Raw genomic sequence first — 18889 nt, 5'->3', positions numbered from 1 at the left:
TGTCAGGCTTGGCGTGGCATTAGACAGAATTTATTAGGCCAAGATGCTGGCTGTTGACATGAGTGTGATCTACCATTTGGTGGGAAGATAAGTGTCCCTTGGAGGGTGTAATAATGTTCTCTCCTTCTCTACACCTTATCTCCTGCTGATGAAACCATTGCTGATACCTTCCCTTACATATCATCAAACCTGTGTGTGTCTGTGTGTATTTCTGTCCCTGCCTGCCTGCCTGCCTGCCTGCCTGCATGTGCCCACTGGTGTGTTTGTGCCTGGATGTCTGGATCTGTGGGTGTGTGGACATGTTTCTTTATTATTATTTTTCATATCACCCCTGAGTCTTATACGTTTCAACATAAGCCATTGCCCTCAAACCAGCATGGCCATGATATGGTCGAATGGTAACAGATACTGTCACTATCAGCCAAGATGCAGCTAGGAGATGAGTTTAGTTAGTGACGTGAATCCAAATGTGACTGTGTCTTAACTTTGTGCCTTTACGGTTTGTGATTGGTCACAGTGATTGGACTAGTCGGACTAAGTCCACACTTTTTGTTTCAACATATAGACTACTGCATTTTCATTCACGGTATCTGGCTACAACATCAATGTAATATGAACAAATACAAAAAAAAATGAAAATGATGGGATTCAAGTGGTGTGACTTATTTGGTTGGCAGAAACTGTGTAGAAATGAAACAAACTGTGGCTTTATTATATGGTGAATCGAGTCTAATAAGCAATTTTCACACTGTGGCTGAGATTGTCCCAATTCAGACTTTTTCAACTATCTTGTGCAAAATTGGGTTTTGATTTGATTCAAAATCCGTCATGGCTGAATGTTAAGGCCACAAAAAGTAGTTAAAGAAACTGTTCGACATGTGGTATAGTTGCTTTAACTAGGATTAACTTCATAATTTCAATAGCCGCAATTTGGAGAAATCGAGTTTGAGTACAGGTGGACTGAAAGATGCAGGATTATACTGCAGGACTAGTTTCAGAAGTTTCTTTGGATTGTGATTTTTTTATGATATGTATGTGAAACTGGGTCACTGCTGGGAAGCTCTGTAACTATTGTGAATCCAAACTAACTACATGACAGCTCCACAAAGAAGCAAAATACCAATGTTTTAAAGAACAATTCCTATTAAAATCATTGTAATCAAGTGTTCTGCTTCACAATGACCAAATCAAGCTTGAATGCTGATAGCAGCTTTAATTATTTAATATAACAATGGACCACATTATTTAAACCTGCATTCATTTATTTTCTTTGCCACTTGGAAGAAGTAACATTAAATAAAGCACTGAAAGTTTCTGATTTTGGCAAAAAGCAGCATTAGTATTCATTTTGAGTTGTGTTTCTGTCCACTGGATGTGTGAAAGTCCAGCATCCACTTTCGTTTCCAGCTCTGTATTCCCTGAGGGAAAAATATTTAGCTTCTAAATGCTCCACTAGTCGCAAACTTTGGTGCTGACTCTGTATAGTGGCTTTATCCAGGCTTTGTTGCTGATAACAGCTGCCTGCTGTAGCTGGAAACAACACAGTGAAGAGCAGTGAGAGTAAACAGAAGTTGCAAAATGAAAACAATTAGCTGAAAGACACCACGTTTTTTCCACAAGCAGGTTGAGCCATGGTTAAATGTTAAAATGTTGATCAGAGTAGCCTTAAGTTGTGGTTGGCAATCGTCATGACTTTAAGTCGGTAATGCAAAAGACCATTAATAATCCCTTGAATCAACTGGAAATCTGTTATGTCAAACTGAGACATCTGTGTGAATCCTTTATTAAATTATATGTCATTCATCTGACACAACTGATAACTTAAGCCTCAACTGTCATCACTGATAGAGCTGTTTTATATTTCTCACTGTCAAAAAGATGACATCTGAAACACACGTGCAGAGAAGGCCACTTCTGCACACGCGTACAGCATTCAGTCACTCATTACTATTATTTGCCAGATGGTGTTATATATCTTCATCAGCTGAGGGTCACCCCAGTGGATGGTAATTCACAAGCGAAACAAAGCCTGTTAGTGAGTTATGTAAGTGACCTTGGTGACAGTTTTAATTAGACAAATTCACAGTAATGGATTAAATAACAAAAGAAAGAGAAAAAAGTCTTGAGAACACTGCCAGGCCTTGGCTGGGTAGAGATTTCCACTTACAAAGCCTGTTTTAAAGCCTCTCTCCTACCTCTAGAGAGGTAGTGTTGGTTTTAGATGGTGCAGATTGTCCTTTCGATTTACATAAAATAATAATTTATCCTTGGCACTAGCAAACTTTCTAATAGCCTACAAATAATAATGAAACATCTAGGAAAATGTTAAAAATCTAAAATAAGTAATTTAAAAATAAAATTGCAAGGACTATAGGCCTCATTGTGTGATGGGGGAATCCTTAAATGACATGTGAGAATTGAGTGAATTAAATTTCTGTCTTTGGATTTCTTAAAGTTTAAGATTTAAGGTGTGTGGCTGAAGGCAGCATCTGTTATGGTAATTCAGAGGATGGATGGGAACACTGAAAAACTGGATTGTGAATTGATACTGAAGTTGGAGTTGTTAGTGTGGTTAGCTTGCATCAGTTAACCTGATCTTTTGTGTGCCTCTCAACAGATTTTGTGCAATTAAACACAGTAGCTATTTTGGCCTGTCTCTGTGAATTTTTGGTTTTAGAGGGGATTTTTTTTGTAACATTTGTTGGAAAAACCCCCATCTCCCCAAGGCAATGGCAGGGAAACACTGCTAAATAAATGATCCATATGCCATGATCAAGGAGTGTATTAAAGAGGTAAAGGAACAGCACTGCTCATATGAAGCCTCTAAGAACAACCATTTAATTTAACTCACGAATAAGAGCCCAGGAAGCAGCCAGATGGTAAGACTGTCAGTGAACAGGGTTTTTGTGCTACATTAAAAATCAGGATAATATCATCAGCATATGTAATGAGGGAGAGAGACCACTGTCAGTACAATGGACATCATGTACGTATTTTTAGAACAGAAGGGGAACTAGAACACATCCCTGAGGAACACCTGTAGAGACAGAAGGTGTTCAGGCCATTTCTTCTATCCACGTCTGACCACGTTCTGTAAAGATTGAGAAAAGACCGCTTGAAAGGTTGTTGGTTTTGGAAATTACAAACATTGTCTCATTTAGATTATCCAACCGGTGAGGCAGGCAGGGATTCAAGCACTGTGAATACCAAACTTCTTATCAGATCCAAAAGGACCTTATAGGGGCCAAACATTCAGACAGACAAGTGCTTAACATTTGTGATATCCAGAAATGAATAGCATTAACAGCCTACAGCAGAAACTTTTGAAATGTATCTGTCAGGAACTGGCAGGGGAATTGAGTTATTTATGCTTAGCATAGCACTGTGTCTCATGAGGCAAGGCTGCTCTTGCAGAAGCCATTCCTAACAACACTGAATTGTTTTTAGATGTTTGAGATATTTGAAAGTGCATCGTTGTATATAACTTATAAAATATACAAGTCACACACATTTTAGATTGTATGGTGCAGCTAGCCTTGGGGCAACCCACTGTAGCGCCAAGTAATTCAACTTCAAGTAGCATGTCAGCAAAATGCACGCAACAATAATAATTCTTTCCATTGGTGTCAATTTCCATCTCATTGTTTACTGTGCTGACAGAGTTCATAGTACTTTTATTATTTGGCCATGTAGTGCTCGAGAAGGTACACATATTTCATGGATTGATTGATATATAGGTCTTGTTTGTGTTGAACAGATATTAGCATTGTGTACAGCACTCGCTGATGATCAACATATGAGGTTATGACAGCTACTGAAGGTGCCCTTAGAGCAAATTTATGGATATGGAAGAGAGCACAATTCCCACATGTTTTATAAGAGAGCCAGTGTGCAATGGATGCCATAGTGGAAGAATATGATGTATGCTTGCCTTATAATTCATTCTAGGTTTCATTGTTATCCATTAAAGAATGCTATCTTCCATCCATAAATGCATACCAATATGAGCATAAATTCCCCCTTTATCTTGCCCATCCTGTACCGGTCAAGAGTTTTATCTAGATATCCTTATCCTTTACTTTGTCTCTGTCCTCTCTCTTTCTATTTCAGTTCATCTCTTAGTCTTTTCTGTCACAGATTTACATAGTCATGTGGTCCCTTAGTTTTTATTGTTGAATCCCTCTTTCATGTAGTGTTAGATTTATGAAGATTGTGAGCCAAGCTGAGACACATAGGGCTGTGATTAGACACTTTATCTTTAGACAGGTGTCTTATCAAACACAAAAAGCACCTTATTGCACCTATCACAAAATGACCCTTAAATCTGCTTTGTCCGTAGTTTTTCAACTAACAGCCATCATTTTGATAAATAAAATATTTGTTTGCAAACGTAATGTTTATTAACGGTGAGATCTTCTCAGAGTATCTTGTCTTTTAAAGCCTTAGCTGCAATTTTTTGACTTGCATCCTCTTTCTAGTGGTTATTTTATCTTCTGCCGGTGATATGTAATTATAGCAACACTATTTCAAAAGTGACACAACCCTGCCAGATGATCTCAATACCCCCACACCTCACCCCCGTCACTGCCACCTGTCGTAATCCAAATGTGTTCATTTAAATTAATTTTTACACACAATGACATTTAGCATGTCCCTGCTTATATGCTAAAACATTTCCATGCATTCTTAACCGCCTTGCGTTAAGGTGTTACAGCTGAGTCAGACTGGTGGGAGCTGTGTCCCAATATAGCAAACACAAAAGAAATACTATACTCAACATCACACTCATATAAATGTAAAATCCTATTAGTGTTGTTAGAGTCTTTAACACAAAGATAGGGATATGGGACGGGTGTACAATATTTTTATCACAATTCCTGTCACTTAGAATTAGCTGTGCAACCTCTCTACAAAGCCCATGTGGCAGCTGCAGATGTACAACCTGGGTTATTAGTATGCCTGGTCTTGGATGACCGGTGTAGAGGGCAGTGATTGACTGAGACAAGATGGTAAAATCTGAGCAGATAAAAAAGAATGAAAACTAGCTTTTATCTCGTGTTTTCATTATATGAAAAATGCATGAAACCATTTAAGTTTCTAAAAAAAAAACACGATGAGACCGACAAGCCTTGACCCATTTTATTTGATAGTCAAACCTCTCTCTCTGATGCTTGGGAATTGTTGGCCAAACTTTGACACTGCAATTATGAAGATCACATTAACATTTCCATGTCATCCACATAATTTGCGGATTTCAAAAACAGTTCTTAGGATTAAAAGATTCAGATTTTCTTCATTTCATGTATGAAACCAAGAATAGAGGCTTCTTTTCTGGAGATACCATTTTGCACATTAAGAAGAAATGTATAAAAGCCAGTTATCTAACATGGTCCAACAAACACGACTGTAGGATTCATAAGTGGCAGCGAGAGGCAATGGCTTCGTCCTTATAATTGGTTTGAATACTTCCTCAGCTCAATACACAAATGACATGATAGTGTGCACCAACAGCTAGGGGAGGCAACAAGAACAGAAACATGCAGTAATAGTAATGACACTTCTTTGGTCAAACTGTGTAAGAGAAATGCACAAAAATATGAAAAACAAGTGCAGAGAGACTGCATTGCAGCTCAGTGTCTTTCTCTCCAATATCATATTTAATTGTCACAACATATATCATGCTTAGTGTTTAAGTGAATTCTACTGTAAAAGTGAATGTAATAGGCTCATGCCTCAGGCTTTTCTGGGAAATGAATCTCTCCGACTGTAGTCTGAAAGTTAAATAAAACATAACAGGTTGAGACGCAGTTGGAGCTCAAAAAAATTCAAATTCGTCATTCTGTCATGACAAAATCTTTGCAATGCATTAACTGTCACAGATTGTTAAACCTGTAAATGATTTTTTTTTCTTTTTTTTTTGTCGCTGGTGTTGGCACATACACAGGACTTACAAAGTATTTCTGTTTGAAATGTTGCCAGACCAACTGTAAACCTGTTAAATATCATTTGTGTTGTTTTATTTTGTTTACCTGAATGATCACAGCTCCCTCCATCTGACTCCATCTGTCTGATTCTCTCCATCTTTCCCTCATCTCTTACTGTCATCCCCTGCTTGCATATCTCTCACTTGTCTCTTTACTTCATTGCTCTCCATCTATTTGTTCATCTCTCTTCCAATCCAGCCCCCTCTGCATTTCTCCATCTTTTCCCTCCATCTTTTTTCATTCCATTTATATAAATTCTTACTTTTTTCCCATTTTTCACCTTTTCCATCATTTTACCGTATATCTTTGCCTACATCTATTTGCCTCCATCTGTCATCCCCCAACCCACTCTCTCTATTTTAATCGTTACATCTCTGCATCCACCTCCCTCTATCGTTTCTCCTCATCCGTTTATTTCTCCCATTTTTTCCCCCCGTGCCTTTCTGACGTTTCTGTCTCTCTCTCTCTTTCTCTTTGTCCTCTGCAGCTGGTATTGTTCGGAAAAAGCAGTGGTGTGAGATGGTGCCATGTTTGGAGGACGAAGGCTGTGACCTGTTAGTCAATAAATCTGGCTGGACTTGTACACAGCCCGGAGGCCGAGTCAAAACCACCACGGTGAGTTCAGGTTCTCTTTTAGCCCCCTAAGTAACATAAACCACTCACAAGCTAGTATGTGTGTGCAAAATACGCATAACTAACTGCAACAGTGCCACTGAAAGCAACATGACTGAGAGAGCTGGAAGTGAAGCATTCGCACAGAAAATCAATTGTGGTGTAAATCCAGACTAATGGCACATTTTATGAATTTTTTGTATAGATATAAATGATTTAACTGCTTTTCTTGCCAAACATGACTTTTAAGTGCCCATTTCAATAAACTGAGTTATTGCACAGTATAACAAGACATTGTTTTGTATTGCCTCCTATTAAAACCTATGATCTGTGGGCATACACAGCATGGAAGCCAAATTTAAAGCGCTGTTTCCAGCTTCTGACTATTTGTTTCAATAGTGTCTAAAATTTGACAGTGTCCTTAGAAGCAAGAAGTCAACCTTGTAAAATTAAAGATTTCTAATTGAAATATTGTGTACACATAAATGCAAATGAATTGTTCATCCTATACAAATTATCCAATAGTTTGTCAAAACTATTAAGTGAGACCTTGATGCTTTTGAAACATGAAAGAAACACAGCTTGTCTTGCAAAAATATGTTGTTACTTAAAAGTGCACCTTTGTTAAAAATCAATATAATCACAGGTTATCCCACAACCTTACAAAAGCTGGAATGACCACCAGCTCATACTGTAGTGGCTAATTGTTAGCTAATGCTAGCAAACTCAAAATAGATATTGCTGTAGTGACTTTATGACTCCTCTCAACTTCCCTGGCAGGGAAACATCCTCTCCTCCCACCTTACCATGAGACATTTGTTGTATCCCATTTGGAGGCCTATTCCACCCACTCCCAGTCAATTCATCTATATAATAATGTAAACACAAAGCTCCCAAGCTGCCACACTGTAAAGCTAACGTAGTGACTATGTAAGCAAACAGTTGCCTCTTTTCCCCACAGCAGAGCGAACACAAAGCAACATTAGCATTCATTTGGAGTCTTGTTTCTAGCCGCCCGAATGAATCCAGTCCAATATTGACTCAATGGGCCTCTTTAGCTGCTTAATGCTCCATTATGTTCACCAGCTAGATGCTAACTTTGTCTGTCTGCATACAACAGTTGATCAGTTTTTTCACTGCTGCGGTTGAAAACGACGCTGATGAGAGCGCTCACACTAAACCAAAACACTGATCTCAAACGGTAAAATGCTACGAAGAGCTGGGAACTTAGAGGTGGTTGATAATTAACACTCTTTCATTTTACACTTCGTCATAGACAAAATTATAACAAAAAAATATGGATTTGGTGCAGTTTTGAACGCCTTATCGGGTAAATCGTGGGTAGAGCAAGACATCTAATGCTATTCTACCCATGCATGTTAATGATTGCACTTGTAAACATCATTTCCTACTCCCGCTATATTAGCTACTGTATGTTGGGACAGCTTGTACAACATTGTCATCAACAAGAACACCGAGAACTGCAGAAAACTCAGTTAAGCATTCACTTCACAATCCCCTGAAAATGTTTCTCTCCCGCCCTCCTTGTCTTCGGCTCATCTCTACAAACTGCATGCGGTTTGTTTACTTCCTCATCACCAGCAATTAGCTTGCATTAGGGACGCTCTTAATGTTAATGATGGCAGCAGATGGGGAGCCGCCGCTTGTATTCGCTAAGATGCCGCCCATTCATTCACCCGCTCGTCCTCCACACCCTGTCTCCAGCTCTTCAAGCCTCCTCCTCTCCACTTCAGCCCCAACTCCAAAAACACACAAACACGCACATAAAGGCACACACTTGCCTACCTCCTTACAACCTCCCACTCCTTCCACCCCTCCGCCTGCTCTACGAGAGACACAAACACTGTTGCTGTCCTGCCAAGTCTATACTGTAGCAATTAGAGGTCTCAGATGGGAAACATGTTACGCAACACACACACTCAACACAGCTGCCCTATCTCTGAATGTCAATGGGTGAACACTGAGGACCGGTGGGGCATCATTAATGCATCTGTCATGATTTAGTCATCAGCTGACTAACTTGTTTATGCCTTCCTGCTGAAAGACAACAACACACATATTATACGCAGATACACACACACCGAATGCTCAACCCAGATGATATGGTTTGTTATCACTCAGCTGCTAACCCCTGTGCTCTTTCTGTGCCGCGAGTCGTACACGTCTGTCAGCGCCCCGACACCGCCCCGAATATACCTGGTCGACGTGGAGACTGAGATGACAGCTGTTACATGTCCCACCTACAATGTAATTTGTTATCTGGGCAGGCAGATAGCCCACACACGCAGACACACACTCGCTCATAGGTAACATGTAGCTGGATTCATTTATTATGTTTGACAGATTTAAGAGCCAGTGTGCGTCTGTTGGAAGAGCTCGAGTATGCAAATACGGTGGCCACTGTGTGTTCGGAGGCCAGTAGATCCAGTGTGGGTGGGTTTTTAACTGCATGTTAACATGCTCTCACTGACGTCTAGTGGTGTGTGTTTTCAGCTGTTTGCATATTCATAATTTTGAATATGTGTCTGCTTGGCCTACATACACACTCCATATCCTTCTTAGGATGTCAGTCAACTTGCCTCTCATCGGCTTACGCTGACAATATGCAGGATGTGACAGGTATTTCTTGCTTGCTTCATTGGCTACTTTAGGCTTGGTGACAGCTAGTCAAATGGCTGGACAGCTATGTGCACTCATCTGTGCCAGTCCATGTGTGTGTATGTGTGTCTGTGTGTATGTGTTGTAAGCAGCTTTCACTGTCAAGGAGTCTAATCACTGGCAACAAGCAGACTCAGGGTCATTGTTTAAAATCTTTCTAAAAATATTCACCTATGTGATGGATGGACTGACCTAACGCGACCGCTCCCTTTAATCTCAAGTTGCAGGAAGTCAGAAAGATTTAGGACATCACTCCACAACCATGCATCCAACCTGAAATTGCCTAAAATGCATTAAAGGTTAACGCTGATTCTCCAAAACAAAAATTACGTAAACCTCTTGTTATCTGCAAACCCAAGGGAGAATCTTGGGTAAAAAAAAACAAAACAAACAATTTACTCCTCAGCTTCCCTCCGGTTAACTTTGAGCAAATGGCCCCTTCCCCGAGGCCTATCAAGGTTAAACCCAAACTGCAGCCACCCTGGTGTTGCCTAGGGATGACTGTTGGCAGTGCACAGTCCAGTGAGCATGTCCGACCTGTCTGTCAGGTGTTTGTGCGAAAACATCAATGCGGACAAACAGACATGTCCCTCGGGGGCATTTGACTAAGCCAAGTCAATCTGACTCAGCCCCCATAGCCCAATAAAGGGCTATTTTGGACAAATGTCAAGAGGTGGTTTGCGTGTATTGGTCAAATGTTTGAGAGTTTGTGTTTTCTCTGTCAAACAGACGGAGATTGTTGTTCAGGGTGACACCCGTGACCTCCTCTCTACCTTTAGTCAGCAACACGGCTCAGTAGCCTATGAGTTGCAAGGTGGATGAGATGGTACACGTCCTCATTCAACCTACAGACTGTCACTCAGCTCAGTTTTATGCTTAAAAATAACTTCCTCATAGACTTTTTTCCCTCTTTCTGCTTGACCTCTTCCTCCAACTTTATTTTTCTCTTTTCACTTTCCCTCCATGTCTGTCTTTCACGTCTTCTCCATCCCCGTCTCCACGCATTTATCATCGTCTGACCCCGCTTTGAAGAGTACATGCCGTTCCTGTCAATAAAAACACAATATGGATTTTTTTTCTAAGGCCGACTCCAGGAGAAACACATGAAGATTGATATGTGCATTGCTTATGGCTGACAGTGACGTTTTGAGCGAGGTTACTTTTATTAGCGGCGCAAAACAACCTTAGCTGAAAAGGACACATATCAAGTAGAGGTGCACTTGCGAAGCTCCAGCACATATTTCTCTCAGTATCAGGAGTCTCGCTGATACAGTGACAAGTTTCTCCTCTAAAGGACTGACCTAAGAGAAAATGGAATTCCTCTGAAGAACCATATCAAGCCATAAGACTGCAAATGAGTTCCTTGGGTTCACTTAACTGCATCAATAAAATGCACATGGACACTCAGTTGCACGCCCATCAGTCACTACTTTATTTTCTTGTCTGTTTTACCTGAGTATATAAAACCTGCCAAAGTGTGTGACTTGTGGCAACTCATACGGACATAAAAATGATAATCACCACAGAAATATTGGCTGGAGAGAAGTGCCTAAACGTGTCTGATGTTACCAAATGTCCAAGTTGTTCTGGCAACGGTACTGTGGAAAAACCCCATCTCTGAATCTGAATAACAATCGTCATTGCTTGACACAATGGTCAAGAGCTGAGTTTCTGTTCATCTTGAAGTTGTATTCAGTACTGTAAGTGGTTCAGTAAGTGGTTCAGGGCCGTGCTTTGAGCTTATATTATTATCAAAAGTCTAAGGTGCAGGTTGCATTGTATCTGATCTAATATAAGAAGCAAATGTTAGCATGCGTGCCTTGCGTACTATAGCATTACATTAGTTTGTCATTATACCTAGGCTACATTGTTTGGTGGGGTTACAAGTTAGATTAATGGCTTTTTCTTCTTTCTTTTTTTTTATTATTCAGAATAACAGTAGAGCAGCTACAATGTACCGTGATATACCAGTTTAGGTGTGAAGTGAATAACCTTTACAAAAGTCTAGTTTTAAAACAAGTCAGCTGGAACAATAAAAGAAGTCAGCTAAATACTTTGCCATATTTTGGTTAGGTGATGCTAGCCTGACAGCATTGTGTACATTGCTCCCAAAACTTGAAGACTTCCAGTTTCCTATTGTGCCAGAAAAGCAAAATAATTTGTGTCTAAAAAAAATCATATTGAAAAAAACAACTCAAATGTGTTAGCGCTTAGCTATTGACAACAAAAATTTGGTTTCTGGACAGATTATATGGAAAAATATCACTGAATCGAGAAACTCTTTTCATGTGGTGCACTTAGTTCAGTCCCCACTCTTAAAATACTTTCCACACTCCGTGATGCTAAATAATTTGAATATACATTTTATCTCACAGTTTCCACAGTCAAACGCTGTCTTTGCTGCCTTTCCAAAGCACTCTTTTTGGCAAAGCGATATGTAGTCTCAGCAGTCATCTCCTATACCTCCTTCTCTCAGTGAAAGGCTTACTGCTGTCTCTCTCCAGAGAGGGGGATGCTCCGCGTTGTGCCCTCCACCATTTTAGACTGGCAGATGAAACGTCGCAAGGAGCTATCTTTCCCTGCATGTGCCGACGCAGGGAGCTCGCCGAGAAAGAGGCAGAGTGCGTGCGCCATTAGAGGAGAAAAGCAAAATCACCTCGGGTTATCTGACGGCTTTTGTGACAGCCCGATAAGACGAACAATTCAAAACAGAGACAGAGAAGCAGCGAGAGAGATGAAAGGAGCGCTGTGAGTGAAAGACAGAGAGAGAGATTTGAGCCAGTCAGACGTACAGCATCGTAAAACATTAAGTCATTTTCAGTTGGTGCCCATCAGGCAGTGGCTCTTGTTAAGCCTTTTAGTGTCTGTTAAGTTCATAGAGAAGGACAGAAATAGGAAGTTTTTTGTTTTTTTTCTCCCGCCAAGTTATAACAGCACAAGATCCAACGACAGGAACTGTTGAAATTGTGTGAATTTTTTTGACAGCTGCCATGCTGTTTACATAGCACCCAATAGAGTACACACACTTTCGCCAGTGTTTTCAAGTGATTATTACACAGAAAGTCAGAGTGATCCTTAAATCCAGCCACACGTATCTACTTGTCTTGCAGACTATTATTTTCAGAGATTGCAGGAAACGGTGGCGGTACGCTATAGCGAAACAGCTGAAACGACCGAAAATTATAACTGGGTCTTAATCATATGTTCCATTAGGTTGGTATTTAGACTGTGAGCAGAGTGCCATGAGCACAAGTGGCACCTACTGAGAGAAAGACTATGATTACTGTAATCAAGACTTTTTCAGAGAGGAGAGGAGAGAGGAGTGGAGAGGAGAGGAGAGGGGGAGAGGAAAAGAAAACATGTTTGATCATCTAAAATCTTTGATAACATTGTGCATATGCATAATGTGTTGGGTATCTGCATGTGTGATATTGTGCCATTCCACATACTGCTGTGTGTCTTCATGTATGCATGGGGATAAAGGCTGTTTTCATCCACACACAAACAGCCCTTTTTCTACAAAGGGTACAGTTTACACAAGACAATCCCCAGGCCAGTTTGTGTCTCCCTGTAAGCTTCTGGAGTATTTACGCATTTATACATCTGCCAGTGACAGCATGTGTTCGGCCGAGTATGAAAAAGCTCTTTCGATTGGGGTTTGTAAGCAAGTGCTAAGGGCCCTCCCCCTCCCCCTCCATCCCTCAGCCCGCTCCCCCTCTTCCATCACATTCTCTCCATTTCTTCCTCTCCATCTCTCTGTGGAACCAGCTCAGCCTGGGCCTGATGGGATCCCCCCCCTCACCACCACCACCACCACCAACAACCCCCCCCTTCTCCCTGTGGTTGTGGGTCGGTACCGGCCTTGGTAATTGATCCCTCTGGGCCCTCTAGGCATATCCAACAGTGGGTTGAACAGAATCACCACTAAGAAGACAGCTGCTTGGCCACCCCTAGACAGGCCGAGAGAAAGAGACCCTGTTGCTGCTAACCATTAGCTCTGTCTGCCAGCTTTCTTCTTGAGGGAGCCAAGTCAGCACATCACCTCAGCGTAGAAAAAAAAAAAACAAGTCCTCCATTTTGGGGAGCGTGGAGAGAGTTTGGGACAATTGAGAGGACGAGAATTAAAAGAGCCGGTCCTTTTGAGGGTCTTATCCACAGCCTATAGGAGCTTGGGGGATTGATCTGCTAATTTAGCAGTGTTGCTCAAACCCAAGGCCTCCGGTAGCCGATGAACGCATCCCTTACCTTTATTAAATCCCAAATGTCAGCACTGCACAGTTTCAGAGTTTCCGTTGTTTCCATGTGGCCGGTAATTGATTTCATAAAGCAGCAGTTGTCACTGGCTGCTCTGTGTGTCCTGCCAGTTAGAATGAGCAGCAGGTTTATTCCACCAAGCAGGTAACACGCAGGTAACACGCTGAAGGACAAAACGTGTGCTCGGTAACAAGTGTGTATTGATGCCGTCCTGTGAAAAACATGTATCTTCAAATAGCCATCTGTTTAGAAACCACATAAAACAACAGGTCAGAGCTGCATTTTTCATACAATCCAGTGTTTTTTTTATTGTTATTATTGTTCATGAATGTTTTGTGAGTTAATCCTTTCGGGAATCCAGCTCATTACTGTGTTTTGTTTGTTGTGTTGCACCGCTGCTCTCCTTTTAAGGAAATCTACAGTGTCAGTAATTTTAAGTGGAAAACTGTGAAAATGATTGATGATGTCACGCGACAGCAAGTTAATCCAATCATGTGGCGATCCATCCAGTAGATGTGGAGATATCTCAGTCGGCACCAGATATTACCAGTCTCAGCACCAGGCCACTAACATGCCACAAACCATTAAAAAGATGGTAGGGGAGCACTTCCACTTGATTAAAGCACACTTATACACGGTTCCATGGTCATCTATTAGTAGCATAATAAAATGAGTGACTTCAAAATAATGAATTATGGATGAATTAATGATTTATTTTATTGCCATTTTATCTCATTTTATTACTTAACAACTCGGTGATAGTAAAAAAAAAGATCACTGGAAAAGCACAAGGCCTCTGTGTATTCTGTCACCATCTGTGCTGCTGTAAAGCTGAATCAGACCCTGTTTTACTCCCACTCTTCCATATTTAACACATTTAATACTCAACAGTTCTCCAGGTTCATACAAAGCCAAACAGGCACATTTTCAAGACACCTCAGGCAGACAAATCGATGATGGTGGTGGTGGGGATGCTGTGACTGTGTCTAAAGCTTGGAGAACAAAAAAAATAAAAACATTAAAAATGAAAAACTGCATCCTCATTTTGAGCTTGATAACCATACCGCCTCCCCCCTTCCTCTCCTCTCCTCTCCTCCCCTCCGTCCCTCCCTCTCCCGCTTCCTCCTCCCACTCCCTCTCTCCCCTCAGGCTCTATGACGCGACAAGAGTCCCCCTCGACACTCTTGCACTATGGAGAGCATTGATGACCCCTTGACAGACAGCAAAACACCATCTACCACCAACACAACCACCACCATCGACATCACAACAACTCCACCCAAACCCTGGTCCCGCAAAGGCAGGAAGCAACACAAGAGCACCAGGGGCCTCTTGGAGGCAGCAAGGTACAGCACAAAGCCCCCGAATGCAGATTTCTTTTCCCTCAGCAACTTCTTTGATACTGAAATTGTCTTTTTTTACATATACTGATAATTAAATGTCTATAAGAAAAATGTCCATGGTCATCTTAATCGCCACATAGTCAACCAGGATGGTTTCATTAGAATGTAGCCAAATGGAAATAAAAATGCAAGGGCACACACATACCATAAATCCAGATACAAACCACAGATTTAAACCACTGCCTGCCTGTTTGATTTCTTTATTTGGCTTACTCATTTTTCCATGAGCTCACTGGTTCCCAAGTGTGTGTTTAACCACAGAAAATCCATGTGTGCAGCAATACCAGTAAAAACCCATCAGGTTTATTCTCAGCTTGTTTTCGCCGCGCTGTATTGGCATGCCTTGTATATTGTCTTTAAACTACTGTGTCAGATGGAGTCTGCGCGCTAGAATAAAACAAGGCGCCAGACAGGCTGATATTAATGCATGTGATTGGGAAATGGAGAGTGGCCATGCAGTAAATTTAACGTACAGTGCAATAAAAGAGATGAGGCCAAAGTCATAAAAATGCCCAGTCTCATAGAGTTTCTGAAAACCAGGCTCTTCTGCCGGTCAATATTGTTAGCATTCATGGCCCATGTTATCATTCACTTTCCAGAATAAATCTGATCCTATGCTTTTCAGCCCAGACAGCAAGTCTTCAGTAGATATGATATTATAAACCAACATGGGGGTGGGGTGGGGGGGTGATTGCATGTGGTGAACTCACATCCTCTCAGTGAATCATATAGAGGATTATTGTCTATTTACTCACAGAGGAAGCTATTTAAGATTGGATTTAAACATTTGATCCCTTCGTATATAGTATGAAGGATGACAGAAGCATTTCACCTCCAATCATTTGATCTCAAACAGTGGCATGCAAGCATAGTAACTTGCACTGCATGAGCGGATATAATCTGTACATTACAGTGTATTAAAGGAAACATTTCGGGGAAGCTGTTTGGATCTAAAACAAATAAACTCCTTTTTTTCATATTCCTCCCTCATCCTGCTGTGGTTAAATCTGTTCTAATGTTTCCTCTTGAGCTTTAAAGTTCTGATCATATTGTAGAATCCAGATTGTGAACAGTGTTTGCTTTGATGTTCTGAGGAAATATAGTATGAAAGGGCTGATAATGACATAACTCCGTATGGCTTTGAACTTTCTCTTAATGTGGAATGGGACCTAGTGTCTGGAGGCCCGCGCATACATGTTCATGTATTTTGATCTCAGCATCCGCTTCAGGCATTATTCAACTTCACAGCATGTAATGAGCGATTTCCCTTCCCTTATTAACCTGTGGATCATTCCTAACCCACAAGTTCACTTATGAATATTCATGCAGCAGGGTATTGTGTATCTCGCGCACTGCGATCCAAAGAGGAAGTGTGCTTGCCTGCAAAAGACTTAAACAAGCGAAGGCAGGCACGAGCGCTGGAGACGAGTTTAGTATTTTGATGCAATTTCTTTCTTTTTTTTTTTATAGCAGGAGCACTTAGAATGACAGATTAGCAGAAAAGGCTTTCATCCATTAGCTGATGTTTTGGCAGCGCTTTATCTTCCTCGGTGCGTAACTGTTAAAAAGCATCAGGACAATCCAGATATAAGGAATGATTCAATCCTACATCAATTAGTCGACTGCGTATACCCTTGAGAATTCTTTTTTTGCGTTACTCACATCTATCAGTGTCTCGGAGAAGAGTTTGGGAAAGCAAAGTAAATCAATTTTCTGTCATGCGTGCCCATTCACACGTTCGCCATGGGTTACCACGCTCTGACATTTTGAAGGGAGTCAGCTCAAGTTCACACAGAGAGGAAATGTCAAGCCTGGCCCATATGTTCGGGGGTGCATTTGCTTTCGATCCTCCCAACTCCCAGCTGGAGAGAGACTCCATATGCACTGTGAATATTGTTGTTGTTTTTTTTTTCTCTCTTGCTCCAGCACATGTGGCTGCATGCACCTCCACTCGATTGCACATACAAAATGCATGTGACAGCCAGTGCGAATCCATGCGCTTTTCTCATTTATACATGAAAGTGCCCAGAGACAGGAAGCTCTGTGTAACACCCCTGAAATCAAATGTTTTCCCTTGTCCTCCATCGAATGCTGCTGGGCGCATATTGATATATCGAGTGGATTTCCTGCTTGCTTCATAACAGGAGAAGCCTGCAAAAATGAGACATTAACACAGATGGATTCTGTCCATGGCGTTGCCTTCTGTTACTATGACACCTCCAGCTCTTATCACCATCAGTCTCAGTCCAAAGTCTAATTCTCGTTCCAGTTCTGTTTAGACAACCAGAGCCAGTGGACTATAAGTTTGTCAAGTGTGTTCATAGCCACTGCGTCACATTTCCCTTGACTCTGCATTCCTCCAGCGCAAGAATGTAAAAATATTCCCTCACTGTTATAAGATGTAAAATAGAGTAATATGGTCGTTTCCTGATAAACCCAACGTAATAATCACCTAGGGGCTGTGAATTTTATTCACGGGCCAAATTCATTTCACATTCATCTGACATTCGTTCCTCTCTTTAATAGAAGCTTGCCTGAGATGAGATCTGTGTGTGCGATTTATGGGGAAGCATTTTTGCCACAGTGTGGGCGTGAGAAAAACCGAGAGGAACATAGTGAGGGTATAAGAAAATTGCCATGGTAGACCCAGACTATGTGGTAGCTTACATAAAACAAGACCCGTCTCTACGCCTGCCTGGCATCTATTTAAATCCATTTGCATCCTATTTCTCTTGAGGTTTAGTCAACGATGTTTCTCTGCAGTGATTCTGCCCCTGTTTCCATTTTATCAACGTTCAGTCTGAGCGTGCCCGCTAGGAGGCACCGGGAGAGGAAAAAGCTGTGCTCACAGTGGGATTTAAACACCTGTTTGGGCAGCGGTCACAGTCAAGCTGTTTGCACAGTCATGCTTCTGTTTTAAGCAGTTTTACCTCTGGGTCATTTCATGCTCAACACCAACAAAACCATGACATTATCTCTATTAAACCCCGAGTTCATAGAGATGTTTATTATTCCCACAGCATCTGACATCATCTGTGAAACATGATAGTACTCCATCCAACACCTGCCCCTTTCATGGCAATTTGCACCCCGTGAAATCATCAAGAGTTCATTACTATGAATTAAGCTTCAGCAGCAGCGTAGCAGTCTTGGAAGGCATCGGCGTCTCTATCAAGTTGGCTGTGTGACTGGCGGGGACCAGATGGTGAAGAGGCTTCCAGATTTGTCTTTCTGTGCTAGATTAATTGTTTCTCAGTCTCTGCACTATGAGACTCACTTTGTTATTGGGTTGCACCCGCTGAAGAATTCTAAATATTTGACTCGCAAAACACTTGATTTGACAGAGAGGAAGCTGTTGAAATTACTTTTTCCTTTTTTTTTTCTCTTCCAGTGCTAGCAGAGCGCTTCAATTAGCACCTCAATTTGCTACACAGGCTATGGTTAAACACAGCTGTTTCAGCACTGCAAAACTACTGTAATAAATCTCTTAATTTTTTTTTTTTTTCTTTAAAATTAAGTTTGACATTTTTGGAAAATAGACTACTTAGTTTCTTTTTTTTTTGCTGAGTTTAGATGAGATGTTTGCTCCATGAAGCTATAAAGCTAACAGCTGGTTAGCTTTTCTTAATGGAAAGACTAGAAACACATTGAAATAGGGCCACACTTTGTTTTTTCTATAGAAATTACGTATGGTGAGTTTGATAGACGTATTGGTATAGTTTTCATTACGTTAAGCTAAGTTTCCACTTGACCTAAGCTAACCAATGTTTTATATAACACTTATGGATTCACAAAATGTTTTGTTAGCATTAAAAAAAAACTGTGTATTATGTGTTAATATGTTAGCTGATGATGGTAGCTGTTTCCCTTCGTTTGCAATTGTTTTTCTAAGCTGGACTACATTGTCTTGGTTACCAGGGTGACAAGTCATGACCTGTCTGATTGATTGAGCTGCAG

The 18889-nt window shown here is 41.1% G+C and overlaps 1 protein-coding gene across 1 annotated transcript in view; it reads left to right on the top strand.

Annotated features, from left to right (window-relative positions):
- tafa5a (TAFA chemokine like family member 5a) overlaps positions 1-6629 on the top strand; it is a gene marked incomplete at both ends in the record, with an annotated part of 125483 nt that extends 118854 nt beyond the window's left edge. Inside the window, one exon of the mRNA XM_083999421.1 lies at positions 6472-6629. Within this exon, the coding sequence (XP_083855547.1) occupies positions 6472-6629 (158 nt within the window). The remainder of the gene's footprint in view (positions 1-6471) is intronic.
- Between the last annotated feature and the right edge of the window lie 12260 nt (positions 6630-18889).

Source organism: Trachurus trachurus (assembly GCF_905171665.1).
Source record: "Trachurus trachurus genome assembly, chromosome: 23".
Lineage (NCBI taxonomy): Eukaryota > Metazoa > Chordata > Actinopteri > Carangiformes > Carangidae > Trachurus > Trachurus trachurus.
This window is presented reverse-complemented; position numbering and strand designations above follow the sequence as displayed.